Source organism: Cajanus cajan, chromosome 8, assembly GCF_000230855.2.
Source record: "Cajanus cajan strain Asha chromosome 8, NIPB_CcT2T_4, whole genome shotgun sequence".
NCBI classification, from domain to species: Eukaryota; Viridiplantae; Streptophyta; class Magnoliopsida; order Fabales; family Fabaceae; genus Cajanus; species Cajanus cajan.
The window spans coordinates 57,749,013-57,764,716 of NC_138524.1; the positions used below are offsets into that span (position 1 = coordinate 57,749,013).

The 15,704-nt window shown below is 28.9% G+C and overlaps 1 protein-coding gene across 5 annotated transcripts; it reads right to left on the minus strand.

The window, feature by feature from the left end:
• Positions 1-2,818: 2,818 nt before the first annotated feature.
• LOC109818980 (peptidyl-prolyl cis-trans isomerase FKBP43) lies at positions 2,819-10,404 on the minus strand. Of its 5 annotated transcripts, XM_083062920.1 has the most exons (13): positions 10,283-10,404; positions 10,125-10,198; positions 9,822-10,054; positions 9,587-9,723; positions 9,196-9,493; positions 8,854-9,078; positions 6,545-6,709; positions 5,377-5,604; positions 4,248-4,521; positions 3,948-4,035; positions 3,835-3,876; positions 3,297-3,345; positions 2,819-3,199 (listed from the first exon to the last, which is right to left on the minus strand). In XM_083062920.1, exons 1-13 carry the CDS (start codon positions 10,293-10,295, stop codon positions 3,118-3,120), a joined length of 1,908 nt encoding a protein of 635 aa, XP_082919046.1. In that variant the 5' UTR covers positions 10,296-10,404; the 3' UTR covers positions 2,819-3,117. The 5 variants fall into 5 exon arrangements, with proteins under 5 accessions (XP_082919046.1, XP_082919042.1, XP_082919043.1 ...); XM_083062916.1 differs by lacking the exon at positions 3,297-3,345; XM_083062917.1 differs by lacking the exon at positions 3,297-3,345 and having other exon boundaries at positions 6,545-6,706; positions 10,283-10,403.
• Between the last annotated feature and the right edge of the window lie 5,300 nt (positions 10,405-15,704).

A 15,704-nucleotide genomic window follows, 5' to 3' on the forward strand; every position in this document is an offset into this window, starting at 1 on the left:
TTGTTACAATTGACAGTGAATGCTATAAAAAGATGATAGGATATTATGGAGAATTATTATTACTATTTATTTAGACATTATTTTTTTTATTTTATTATTTTTGTCTTTGAGACTTTTTAAAATTTGAATGTATGAATTTTTTTTAAAAATCTTATCAAATGTCAAAACTCCACAAAATCCCACAGAATCCATTAAAATCCTTATTTAAAAGTCTTGTAAAATCCATTAAAATCTTGATTTTAAGTCTTGTAGAATCCTGCAAAGCAAAATCTTAAAAGTTATGAAAATCCTGCAAAATCTTTTAAAATCTACAAGATTTTTTTTAACTAAAAAAGTCCTTTAAAATCCTATTCCAATACACCCCCCTTAATATTAACCCTTACTTTATGTGTATTTCTCTTCTCAGTCATGATCCAGTGATCCACACACCTGAAAATGTTACCAAGGAATATATAATAGCTTTAGAACTGGTGATCATTAAATCACATAACATAGACTATAAAATACTCTTCAATTAAAAAATATCACTATTATTAACATAATGAGCAGTTATTTTTTCTTAATTTTTTCTTATTACAACTTTAAAATATTCATTAATAAGAAAAAAGTTAAAATATAGAGTAAATTATATTATTTTCACATGAGAGATAAAACCACTCTCCCCTTTTTTGTTAAAATATATAAACTATGTTACTCTCTTTTGAGAGATAAGAATATTAGACTTTCATATTCTTTTATATTAAAATATATAATTTAGTTCATTTAACTTATCATCATCGATATAAATTATACTCTTTTTCCTTTAGAAATATAAATATTACATTATCTACCATTTATATGTTAAAATACCAAATAATCATCTTTTTATCTCTTAAACTTGAAAGATACAATTATTATATTATTATTCTTCTATATTAAATTAACATGAAAAAAAATAATTATTCTAATATTTTAAAAAATACTTTTAATTTAATAGTTCATAAAATTATATTTTTAATCTAATAAATCATTAAAATATACTTTAGTTAAAATATATTTTTAAATACTTTTATTTCATTATCATTATTTACTTATTAAAAAAATGTAAAATATATAATTAAATTTAAATAAATTAATAAAAATAATATATAAAAACTTTATATGTATATTATATATACGTATAATATTTTGTATATTATAATATAAATTAACTTATATATGAGTATTAAATTTTTGTAAAAATTATGTTTTATATAATAATATATTTTTAATATAAATATATTTGCTTAAAAGATATATAGTTAATATTCATATTTTAAAATTACATTAATTAAATATAATAAAGTACTCGTTTATTTAGATATTATCTTAAAATATTATATTAATAACATTAGTTAAATAATATTTTAATATTTATATATTACCTTTAATATATATATATATATATAATTAATACTATATAAAATATTATTTTATTTAAATGTTTATAAATATATTATATTAACTATATTGATTAAATAATATCTTAATACTTATATTGAATTTTATTATGAGGAGGGATCTTTTTACTTCCGGAGTAGACTTACTCCGTTCAATAACTCATATTCTATATCAAATTTCAATGATCTAATCGTTCAATTTAAAGTTCTTAATACAAAGATTAAATCTGCAAATTTTTAAAAAAAATAATTTGATACTTAGTTTCATTAATTTGAATCAATGTATAAAATGATTTTATGATTATCCGTCAATTTCAATTAATGAAATAAAGTATCAAATAATTTTCAAATTTTCTAAAAATTTACAGATTTAATCTATGCATTAAGAACTTTAAATTAAACGGTTAGATCGCTAAAATTTGATGTAAAACATGATTATTGAACGGAATAAGTCTAGGTAGATTTACTCCTAGAGTAAAAAGAACTCTCCTCTTTTATTATACTTATATTATTTTGTTTTGATATATAACTTTAAAAATATTTTGTAATCTATACTTGTTATAAAAAGGGAGATATATTTTGGTAACTACCCCTTTGGTCTCCACTTTTTAGTGGACCATTATACTCCTTAAATGTAAAAAAAAAAAATTCTTATATTATTTGCCTCTGTATAATTATTAGAGGCACTTGATCTCTCTAGTGATAACAATGAAAATTAATTTTTTTAGATATATATAGTTAATTTTAATAAAATTTATAATAATTTTTAAAATAATTACTAAATGTGTAAATTAAGAGATAAATTTTTAAGTGTAAAATGTTTGAATTTGTTAAGGGAGGGAAAAAAAACAAAAATGTTTTTTATGCACATATAAGTTATCTATGTTAGTAGAGGAGAAAAATAAGTTATCTCTCAAACATGCTTTAACAGGATAAAAAAATTCAACGACGAGGAATATTTTAACTATTAATTAAAATTTGTAAAATTATAAAATTATGAAAAGGATTCAATTAAAAAGCATATTAATACAGTTTTATGATTTATATATGGTTTTAATAAAAAAAATGTTTAAAAGAATATATTATGTGCTATTACCATTTTTTATTCAATAATTGCAACCAAGTCTGGATCTCTCGTGCCTAAGTATATAATTTTATCTCATTTGTTTTTATTTTTCTGTACTGGATGTTAGGATGGAAATCTGAAGTGCATGTGCATGGACTAGTTGTCAAATTTTGTATACTATCGACCAAATGTCTGGATTGAAGAAGCATCCAAAAACTAAAGGTGCATTGACAAGAGCAGCGACAGAAAGCACACGACCCAGTCCTAACTAGCCTCGTTGACATGTTTAATTCAAACCCACTTTACCTTCCGCTGCCCATCGGGTCCAACAAAATAGTTAACTAACCCACTACGGAAACATTTTGTATTCAGTTGTTTAATGTTTGCTTTTATCACAATAAGGAAATCAGCCCGTTATGTGTTTGAACATTTTCACTCAGAATCAAGACTTCGGATTTGGTTGCGCGAGTCAACCACTGTTCCACTCCAAAAACTATTCACCGGACACCAGAGATTCAACCAAAAAATAAAAACTTTGACGTACAGTTGGTTTTTGACAGTCCACTGTATAACTCCGTTTTTTTCGCGTTCATCCAAAAAATGTAATCAGCCACATTCGGTTGGATGAAATATTCAATGAACTTTAACCAGTTCAAAGTCATAAACCAACCATGAATTTGGTGGTATCTTGGCACTTGAACCATCACTCTCAGACCTGATACATGCACACATTAGAGGTTTTAGAGATCCCAAATAAGAAATTATAGCATAGAAAATGGAAATTAATTAGACACATGGATTTAATCACGCACGTCAATGATGGTGGAATTACAAGTCTTCTCTTTTCTCCAACTTGCATGCCTGAGGATCATGAATATACATGCATATACATCACAATGGTAAATAGAATATTATTTATATGAAAATAGCTAGTAACACTCTTTCCAGCAATGTGTGGACACACGCTCCTTTTCAACCAATAAGGACGTTAGCTTGAGTTTTCATTTTCTGTTTTCACTTGTTAATTACAAAATTTGTCACCTTGTATTCAATTTATTTCTTATTTTCAAGTATTTGTACAGGAAAACGAGAAAACAAAAAAAAAGTTGTTTCTTCCTTGTACAAATCTTTGAAGGAAAAAACAGATAGAAAAATAGTTACAGTTTTGTAATAAAAAAATAAAAACAGAAAATGAGATTAGGAAATAAAAACAACGCCATTAAACAGGCCCTATTAGAGAAATTAATGAAGGGGCATGTCAAAAAACAATATTACAGGCATTTCGTTCATTCAATAAAAGTAAAAGCTGGACGATGGAAAAGAACATAGATAAAATGTCAAAATGACTACCTTCAAGGCCAACATCCCAACCCTCGATAACTTCTCCTTTACCTGAAAAAAGTTAATACAAGTAAGCTAAAAGAGTCATCCAGGTAACAGAATGTTTAAGTAAATGGTGTTACCAAGGCGAAATTTCAAAGGAGCTTGGCCAGCATTTGACTCAAATACTACTCCATTTTCTCTCAACTTGCCAGTGTAATTGATGCTGATCTGTAACCAAAGACTACTTATTTGAGTCAAATCAAAATCTGGAATTCATTATTTATTTATTTATTGATACAATGGTGCTAATGAGGTTCGATGACCTTATGTAAACTGCTGAACCCCTCACCACTAACTTAATCCTAGTGGCTTAGCAATTCTTTTGGTTTGATTTCATAGAATTGGTTGCTCAAATATTTAAAATCATTTAAATGAACTACCTTTTTCCCCAAAGCAGCAATTTTTCCATCTTTTATCCCCTTCTCTAGTTCTTGAATAACTAGTCCATTTGACAATGTTCTAACTTGGGAAGGCTCTGCATCTTCCCTCTTATTTCTGTCCTCCGTCATCTGAGTCTCATCTCTTTGCTCAACAAATAGTGATACAGGCATATCAGAATTTACAAGCTCCCCATTGCCCTGACTTTTACCCATTTTTTTCCTTTTCTTAACTTTTCTATCCTCAAGGAAGTCATGACCACTGTTGTCTGCACTGCTGGCCCAGAAAAATTAAAAATCTAAGATGATTGCACAAAATAGGTTATATTGTATGTCTCAGACTAAAAGTAGACAATAAACACACAAAAAAATAAAGAGCTCTTTATACACAACTTAAATAGTGAAAATGGCGTAAAGAAATAAGTTTATCACCATTCAGCAAAATAAGAAAAATTCATATTGATACTGACCGAGGAGCTAGGGCAATTGTCTTCTTAAATGTATTCTAAACCAAATAACCCATGTACTAGGTTGTGTCTTTAAATGAGCAACTCTTCAATTTTTCTGTCAGTTTGCTGCTAATTCACAAAAAAGACAAATATTTATCCTTTTCTCCCAGGATTTGCAGACCTGAATGGCAGTCCCACTTCAGTTGTGTATTAATGCTTATCACTACCCTATCAAATAATAGCTAATTAACTTGCCATGAAATCATGAGTTTTTTGAATTATTATTCTAAGTTTTTAACCTATATTAGAACTACTACTAGCAAGGCACTTATCCTTGTTAATTGCTGTTTTTCCTTATATTTTATTCCCCTTTAGCTTCCTTTCTATTATATATTCCTTGAGCAGTATGGCAAGATTTACTGCTTGATTCAAAATCAACTTGTTTTCAATTTGATATAGGAATTTTATTTGTTAGTTGCTTCTTACTTAAAAGGAACAAGGATATTTTATAGATGCTTTAACAAAGCATAAAAAAATTGAACCAATTCAAGTCAGTCAGCATTGACATAACTACCCAGATAGTCTTGGAAATGTTTAAACTTGTTCAATGTTCACTAGTTTGACAGGTTTTTTTAATAAAATTAATTCTGTCACCAGTTCAATTTTAGAATTAAAGCATGTACTTCTCATTAGTTAGCTTCTGATGCTGCTCTTTATCTTCAAAAGAATTATGAATCAGATTCTGGGACTCTGCTGCATCTCTGTTGGCTTTGTCCTCTTGGATGATATCTTCATGAAAGCCATTGTCACTGTTGTTTGCCTGTCCTTTCTTTTTCCTCTTTGTTCTACTCTTTTTAGGATCCGACTCAGCAGAAGGCAATGCAACGTTGTCTGAAATATTAACATCCCTGCTGATTTGCTCAAGCATATCAGATATAAAATTTTCATTTTTCTTTCTTTAACAGGATGACACAAGTTTAATATAAAATAAAATCACAGGAAATGGCAGCAGAGAAAACAAAGTGAATGAATGTTGGACAATTTCAACATGACATCTTTATTGAAAGTAACTGCATAAATTCATTGGTAAGGAGAGAGAATTCTTCTCAAGTTTTACTTCTTTTAGCATTGAAGGGGTTTCATTCAGTATTCAATTGTGAAATGGTAGACTATTTTTGAAAGTCATTTGTAAATTTGATTTCTATATCTGCAATATTAAGTGATGGGAAAGAACACCTTAGTTGCTTGCAACTTGCAGAAAGATGGCAGAAGAGCACAATTCTATGAAGCACCAAGTGCATATTATATTGAGGTAAATTCCATGGGAACCATAAATTCCTTTGCTATACTTGTATAAGCATGTGGATATTTCACAACGAGTATAATTTGTTAGGTCTGATAATGAGATGAGGGTGTGCATGGATAATTAGACATGTTATGGGGTGAGGGAGCCTATTATGCGGAAAGGGGAATATATAGAGGGTATTATCGTGGCTAGAAGTCCATTTTTGGTCCATTTTGGGGGAAACTCTTCTAATCTTTTCCATCATACTCTTCTATATTTAGGCCCCTAACAGAATTCCTGTGAAATGTGAATGACATGTATTCTCTCAAAAAATTTCATTAGGATGGCAAACCTAATTGTACTACTAACATAAGCACCAATTATGGTATCTCCGTTGCTGAAAAGACTGATTTGTGAGTTGCTGTTGCATGTGCAGCACATGAAGAGTATTTTTTACCTTCTTCATTACCAAATATATATCATGTTGCATGGTTATTCTATTAAAAAAAAAAACAGCAAACAAGTACTATCCAGTTATAAACAGAAGTTAATTAAGAAAAACTCACTCATTAACCGTGTGCAGATTAACAAGATTGTTATGGTAAGAATCAGTAGCAACCAGATGCACCTCCTCCTTAGACCGTTCTTTCCTTTTCTTCTTTGGCTTTTCACCCTGTCTGTTATCAACCTGAGAGGAAGGTAGTATTTTATCCATGGTTTCAGTTTCCCTGCTTCATATCAAAGACAAAACAGATTAACAACCAAACCAGAAATCTTTGCAAATAACACAAAAAAAGGTAGTACATAAGGGCATTTTAAGCTCTACTTTCTAGAACATTGTGATTGAAAGTAAGCACTTAACCAAGGAACAAATCCTCTATCAAGGTGGCATATAGGTAGTCACAAACAAATATGTAATTAAATATTTTTCAATATCTGAAGCTTTTACACCTGTTGCAAAAGTTGTTAGAAAAATAATCAATGTATTTGGACAAACTGCAAAAACTTGCTAAAAAGCATTTATTTTTGAAAAATGTTATTTTCATGCACTGAAAGTTTGAAGCTTATAGTGTTTTTTTTCCTCTTTCAGCTTCATACACGCCCTTTTCTGTATCAAGACTAAATTAATTATCTTAAAATCCCTTTTCACATTTTTGTTGGTCATACAACACTACAATAAAACTTTCCCTTGAGCTTGGCAGATATGTTGCTATTACAAATTGAAATAACTCTCAATGCCTTTCTTCATTTTAACCACCCAACTTGTATCTTGCGGGTGACAATGTGACATCATTAATTTCCCATCATTTTGTAATATTGATCTTAAATACTAAAACATAGGAACTTGCGGTATGACATTCTCCAATTTTTACCTACAAGTCAGTTTCCTCTTGTATCTTGCCAATATTGCAATGCATACACTCTATCTTACTCCTACTCGAGTTAATCCTTTTGATTCCAAAGTTAAGTTTAGATTTAAGATCTCTTAATGCCTCAACTAAAATCATATCATAAGCAAAGGGCATGCATGTGGGGGTGATCCTTTGTATTCCTTGGTATACACATCTAATATTAGAATAAACAAGTAAGAAATCAAAGCTGAGCTCTAATATAAAACTATCCTTATAGTCCTTAATCTCACATTTAAAATTAAGTAAATAAGTAACCAATCCAAAATATGATACCCAGAAGGCCAGTATCTTATGAGCCTTGATTAGATGTAAAATGTTCATTAGCATATCATAAGAACATCCACAAGTGGTTTTAAAACAGAAAAAAAAAAAAAAAAAAAAAAAGATAATGTAAAAAGAAACCACCATCACCAATGAATCTCTCTCACCCTCACTCAAGGACCTAAGGGTGCATTGCCAAAAGCCGTGTAGAGCCATAGATCCATAAAAGTCAACCAGATATGTGAATCAATCTGTGCTTGTCACTAGACTCTATGTGTTATTCAAAATAAACAGATAAATCGTCATTTCACTTGATACTTGACAATAACCCGCTGGCATTGAAATTTCAGAATGAAATTTAGCACACGAAAGGAGCACCACCTTGACATTCCAAATATCACACGCCAAAACTAACAATTTAAATCTTATAATCTGTTTATGGTTATTTATATTGTTATTTAATTTTGATAATAAGAATTTCTTCTGAAAACAGAAGTTTCCTTGAATTAGTTTTAAAGAGAGGTATCAAGTAAAGCAATTACTATGAACAGTAACCAGTCCATTCCTAAATCAAGCACCCTAAATAATTCTAAGATGTGAGTTTGATTTTTAAGCACTATCAATGTAAATTTTTAACACTATTAGTCAATAAAGAATCGTCCTAGATATGACTTTTGAAGTATTTATCATAAAAATCAATAAGCTCACCATACATAGCAATTTATGATTAGAAGATAATATAAAAAACCTTACACAATCAGTGCTTCATAATTAAATTCCTAAAACACACTTATATAAGGGACATATCTAGACTCTAGTAAGAACAATTTTCATTTTAAGAATGTGAGAACTATAAATTTGGGTCATACAACCATCCATGGGTGACTAATGGGTGACTAATTAGTAGTCACATGACTATTGACTAATTAAAAAAATCATGTGTATTTGTTTTTTAATCTCGATCTTTCAAATATTATCTAATGGTCTATATTTATTATACTTATTTCTCACAACAAAAACTATCACTTGATATGCTCCACAAACACACACATGTATATAACTTGGTTTAATTTTCTATATTAGTCTAACAGGTTATCCTACAAAAAACTGACAAATATTACTCAGCAAGAACAATTTCTTATAATATTCAATCATGTAAATGCAGGTGCTTAGAATCAAGAACCCAAAAGATAATCACTCACTTATCATCAGCATGCTGCTCTTGTTTATTTCCTGCTACAAAATCCTGGGTTATCTTTTCCACTTTTGGCTGACCACCTATACCATTATCTAGTTTGACAGAATGGCCATTATAGGAGCTCTTTGTCACTCTTTCCTTTCCCTTCTTTTTCTTTTTTAATTTTTTAATATCCTCAACATCCAGAAGTGTGCAAGGATCTAACAAGTGCTTTGATGGTTCATCTTCCCTGTTTCAGATGAAACATAATTTATGAACAAAAAATACAAAATATTATTCCCTACAACCTGAAGCTGAGGAAAGCAAGCATGCATTTGAACATTGACTGAGAATTAAGAAGAGTGACCTGTGTGTCTGACTATCTACAAGGACATGGTCAGATTTTAAATTTGCTTCGACAATACTATTTCCACCATCATCACCATTGTTGTTGCTGGCATTACCCGCTCCTCTGTCATCACTAGCATCTATTTCCTGGTCCAAAGCCCTTCCAGGTGCTGTATTTTTGAAAAGAGATGAAATAGGTATGTTATCTTCATTTTCGATTTCCATGGTTTGCTCATAACAGTCATCATCATCCGACTCTACTGACTGGTATTTCTTCCTAAGCCGTCGAAGGCTGCCTTTCCTACCTTTTGGTTTCTCTGCAGTCAGGTCAAACAAAAAACACAGATATGATTGAGGTTTTCAAATGGGGACAAACTCGAGAAAGGATTGACATTATTATTTGAACGTGCCTTCATTGGAAATAGGAGATGGTGGGAAAACCTCTGGAAAGCCGTCATCGTCAATAAAACTATCCTCATACTCATCTTCATCACTGTTATCAGATCTCTCTGTTTCTGTATCTGCAATATCCTCCCCATATGATTCCCTTTCCATCGTAGTGAAGGAAATTATATAATACAAAAAAACAGTGGAAAATAAAAGTAAACTTCAATTGAAGTAAAGAAAACTGGGGAATAAGGATACGAATCATCAATAAGATTGGTATTGCGGGCAGTGGCAAGATAGTAACCGCATAGATGAATGCTCCGAGGGCCAATTACAGAGAAAACAACTTGATCAACTTCCTCGAGCTCTAAATTTAATTGCAATGACTCGGTGTTTCCAGGATAGAGGGAGCAGAGATATACAGGGCGCCGGTTTCCTACATTGCACTGCAGTGTACTTTTTGCTGTTGCAGTGCCCCACCCCAAAGTGGCCTAGATTAATATATTCCGTTAGCGATCTATTTTTGTGGTTTCTGAACAACATTACATTACATCACATTACCATTGAAATATGGAGGCGTCCTTTCGAGTCGTCATATTTATGATTAAAAGGCTTTCCCGGTTTTACTTCCACTCCTGCAGTACAGTGAGTGAATGAACTGTGGTTAGCTTTTAGACCTCAGGCTCAGCAGCAACAAAATGCACAAACCACTTGCTTACCCCAAAAAGCCATGTCTCGGACAAACCTCCTCCTCCTCCGCGCCCCTTAAACCCTAAGATTTCTGCATCTCTTTGCCGCCTTTCTCATCGGTATTTATAAATACTTATTTTTATATGAATTATATTTTAGATAATAATAACTATTGTATCGTATAAAAATTACACTTTTTTTCTCCAATAATATTAAATTTATAATTTTTCTTTCATTTTAAATCTACAATTTTATAAAATTTACAATTATTAATATTGATTCATTAATTATTAAAATTATAATATTAATCATCATTATTTATATTTAATAATATTTAAATTAAATTAAATTATTAATTTCTTTTTATTTTTTTTATCACTTATTTTATTATTTATATGACATAAATATGAGATTAAAAGTGAAATTTAATTTAAATATTATTAAATTTTAGTTTGTTATATTTTTTTATATTAGATCATGATTAATATAATAATTTTATAAATTAATGAATGAATATTCGATGGAGTTAAAATATAAATTTTATAAAACTGAAAATGAAAATTAAAAAATAAAAAATAAAAAGTTAAAATTATGAATTTAATATTATAAGAGATAAAAAGATAATTTAATCTAAATAATAATAAAATTAAGTTATAGATAGACATAAAAGAAAATAAATTAAAATAAATATGTAGTTAAGAATATTGAGTGTATATAAAGATAAAAGATAAAATTATTTTAGTTAGTCAAAATAATATTTTACCTAATGTTTGCATCAAAAGAGAAGATGTAAAATAAAAAGTTAAAAATTTGTTTAATTAAAAGAAGAAGAAAATTTTAATGGAGAAGAGAAAAAATTAATTTTTTTATTTAGTTCATAAGGAGAAAAAAATGATGACTTTTTGAAAAAGTATTACTTTTATATCTTTATAATTTTGAATTAAAAAATATAAGTAAGAATGTTTTTAATAAAAAAAATTAAATCCCTTTTCTTTCAAATCTTTTCATCATTGGGAGAAAACTAAATTTATATCGGAAAAAGTTTTCTTCTCTTCAACTTCTCTTCATTTCTTTATCTTCTTATTCCCTTCGATTAAATTTTTTTATTAAGATTCCATACTATTAAATTATATTTGTAAGATAGTTGTGAATATATATATACGTTTAAAATAAAATAATAATAATAAAATAAAAGTTTCTATTTGAGAGAAAAAAAATAGAGAAAACTTCATTGAAAATGTCTAATAAAGATAGCAAAAATGCTGTGAGATTTATTTTCTATATTATTATTGGAAAAGAGGTATTTCATGCATCAATTTTATTTTTTAAAATTAAAAAATAATAGAGTGGAGGTGCTTATTGTGTAGGAGTGAATAGGAGTAGAGATAACACTAAAAGTGAGAAAGTAGATCAAGTGAGAGAAAAGAGTGGGGGGAGAAATAAAAATAATTAACATTTATATGTATTTGAAGGAAAAATAGTCTTACAAAAATAGAGACTAAAATACGTGGAGGAGTTTAGTATAACTATAATTAACGTATTTATTAGGGATGGCAACGGGACGAGTCAAGTATAGATTTCATGATACTCGTCTCATCCCCGCGACTCAAACTCATTCCCGTACGCCTATCTGCAAAAAATTATTATTATTCTTTTACAAAAAAAAATACACAATATTTTTAAATTATTTTTTTATTATATTATAATTATAATTAAATTGTTTCTCTATCTCATATTTTAATCAAGAGATTTCTTAATAATTAAACAACTATAAATATTTTACATTATAATAAATAATTACACATAATAAAATATTAATTTTTTTAACATAATTCAATCGGGGACGGATACCGGTACGGGTACGGAGTGGCTATGTATATACCCGTACCCGTACTCATACCGGTTTAACATATCGGGTTTTACTCGTATCCGTACCCGGTCAAACCGGGTATTCCTCATCAAAGTCAGGACGAGTTCTGATATTACCCACGAGAACGAGTTTATTTGTCATCCCTAATATTTATATGTACATGAGGCTTACAAAAATAGAGATAAAAAAGTAGTTAAGAATTTCATTATCTCTTTTATAAATTTGAATAGTTATTTTTTATTTCAATATGCATTGGTATAGATCATTATTAGTATTTTAATTTAAGTATTTCACAATCTAGATATTTATTATACATAATTAAAATTTATAATAAAATATATGTATAAATAAATATTATATTTGAATATATAAATAATATTTTAAATTGTATAAATAATTTTTTAACATGTAAATTATACTTAATTATACTTTATATTTAAAATAAATAATTTATGTTGCAACATAAAATTATTTTAATTATTGATAATTTATTTTAAATAAAATTATTTTATAAATAAGTATGATAAACAAAAAAGCTTAATTAAATAAAAAAAATTTAACTCTAAAAATACTGTCGCATAATATAACTGCATTTAATATTAAAAAAAAAAATTGATTTTTGTTTTATACAATGACAACACTAAAGCCCACAATCTTTTGCAATTTGCAAATTACCATGGACAAACTTAATGGATTAAACGGTTAATTGTAATTTATTACGTACAAATATAAATTATTAAATTATTAAATAATTATTATTTTATTTTTCATATGATTGTTGGTGTTTAAGGTTAATGCACATTAACTAAGGTTAGGGTGTAAAACAAATTGAATCAAAACAAAATAATGTAAAATTAAACCAAACATAATTATAAAAATTGAATCATGTTAGAGAAGAAAATTAACCAAATCATTTAACTGAATCGTTTTTACAAAGAATTCAGTTTGAATCTTAAAAAAATCGATCATATATACATATAAAATGAGTAACTAAGTTAAATCAAGCAATTTAACAAAATGATCAAATTTTCAAAATAAAATCCGATTCAACATCATTATTCGTAATGATTTTTTTCTATTATGTAATTAACAATATTATGCTCTTTAGATTGTGAATTTCACCTTTTTCATAAAAATAAATTGTGTTTGTTTGAAATATTTTCTACTATCTTATCTTTATGTCTTTTTTGTTATTTATTCTTCAAATTGATTGTCTTGCAATGTCAAATGAGATATATTTATAAAAGACACTCCAACGCATAAGTAAATAGCTTATTCGATATAATAAATGTGAATATATTATAAACAATAATTTTAATTCGATATATGATACTATTTATATCAGTTGTATTGGACTCAGGTTTCACTTAGCCTTATTTTGAGATTACCAATTAGGTAATACGTCTGTATTTCACTTATAATCATAATTAGGCTTAATCATCTTAATTACCTTTACATATAATGAGCCATTAGAAAAGATGGTATATCCAATAAGGGGTGAGTTGGATATTAAAAAAACTATTTTAGATTTTCTTGGTTTAAAAAAAACTCTAAAGCTTTCCAATGAAATATATTGAAACATAGTTGTATATAAGATATAGTATTGAGATATCTTGTACATGCAATATTAGTTTAAAGGTGTCAATTTTTGAAGGTTTCGAATGAACATGCTTAAGTTTTCAAGGGTGTATCTGCATTTGAGAATGTTGAATAAGTATCCCCAAATGCAAGTGAATGTGTTGGCATCTAAGGGTGTTGAATGAACATGCTTAGGTTTTCAAGGGTGTATTAGCATCCGAAGATATCAAATGAGAATCCTTAGATACTAGTGAATATGTCGATGTCTGAGGATGCCAAATAAACATGCCCAAGTTTTCACAATCGTATCGATATTCGAGGATGTCGAGCGAGCATTCCTAGGTGTTAGTGGATGTGTGTGTTTCTAGTAATCTAAGGTCCATCTAGTATACATGCCCTCGAGCATTGGAGAATTTAGCAAAAAGATGAACAAGGTTTTATTTTATGTAGTTTCAAGGGTGCTTTTGGAGCAGTGTTTCATAACCATTATGTCACTTACACTTCAACTGGGGTGGTTCCATTTAGGCATGGCAACGGGGCGGGTTTTACGTTTCTCACCCCCGCCCCCGCCCCCAATACCCGCTAGGGGTAAAATTTGGGTACTCATTCCCGTCCCTGGCGGGGTTCGGGTTTCCTCGCCCCGCCCCCAACCCCGCTCCTACATTTCTTTTTTTCTTTTTTTCTTTTTTTCTTTAAAATAAATATGAACAAATTTTAAAAAAATAAAAGAAAAGTAAAATAATACAAATTTTTACATATAAATATTTCTAATTTTGATTTATATATATATAATAATTTTTTAATTTTATTATTAAACGGGGCAGGTACAGGGGCGGGGCAGGTATTAATGTCCCCGTCCCCGCCCCCACCCCCGATTTTATCAATCGAAGAAAACCCGAACCCGAACCCAATAAACACAGGTTTTTCTCCTCCATATTGGGGCAGGTTCAGGCAGGTACTCATGGGGCGGGTCAGATTGCCATGCCTAGTTCCATTGTTTAGGAAGCAAAGAGTCATGTCTAGCAAACTATTAGATTACTCTTGATCTGACGGTTGTGAAGTGTTGTGTTTTTTTCATATTCCTCAATAAATGATGTGAATGTTAACGTACAAGAAGGAAAGTTGAATTGTTATACTCTTTAAAAATCAATTCTTTTATAAAAATCTGTTACTTCGAAGGTATATCTTTTGAGTGTTGGAGTTGGGTATATTTTTTTAAAATAGTTTCAGAAGGTAGATCTTCTAAGTGCTAGAAACTAAAGTATTTTTTTTGGAAAATGGTTTCTAAGGTTACTTATTTTCAAAACAGATTATGTAGCAGTATAATAGTGAATGCACTAACATTAAATAAACAAGATCCTTTATAATAATTTGTTCTTTATGCAAATATGTTACTTAGAAAGTAAAACTTATGAGTGTTTGAGCTAAATGTATTTTTTGAAAATAGTTTCCAAGTTTACTTATTTGTAAAAATAGATTATGTAACAATGTAATAATGAATGTAGCAAGTTAAATAAACAAGTAAAGCGATAGAGAGATAGAAATTAAACACATGATTTATATTGGTTCACCCCAATTGGGCTACATCCAGTCCCCATAAAACCTTGTGGGATTTTCCACTAAAAACAAAGTTAATTGTTGTTACAATTTAGCCATCTATTTGTACAAACCACTACTATCTAACCACCTGCTATTGGTAGCAAAACACTTAGTCACTTGCTAAGATTTCTTCACTTAACCACATGTTGAGATACTCAACCTCATAACCACCTATCATGAGATCATACAACACCTATTGTGGTTCATTTATACTTTCCTGCACCTTTGCACACTCAGATCTAGGTAGGGAAAGTGCTTACAAGAGTGGGTTTTTATGTTCTTGTAGATTGTAAAGATCACGGGTAACTCTCTTACAATAAAGTTTTCATGAAGGAAGATGCACACTTCATTTTTCTAATACAAATATTGACGTTGATAGTTTTTAATATATAGAGTATGAAGTA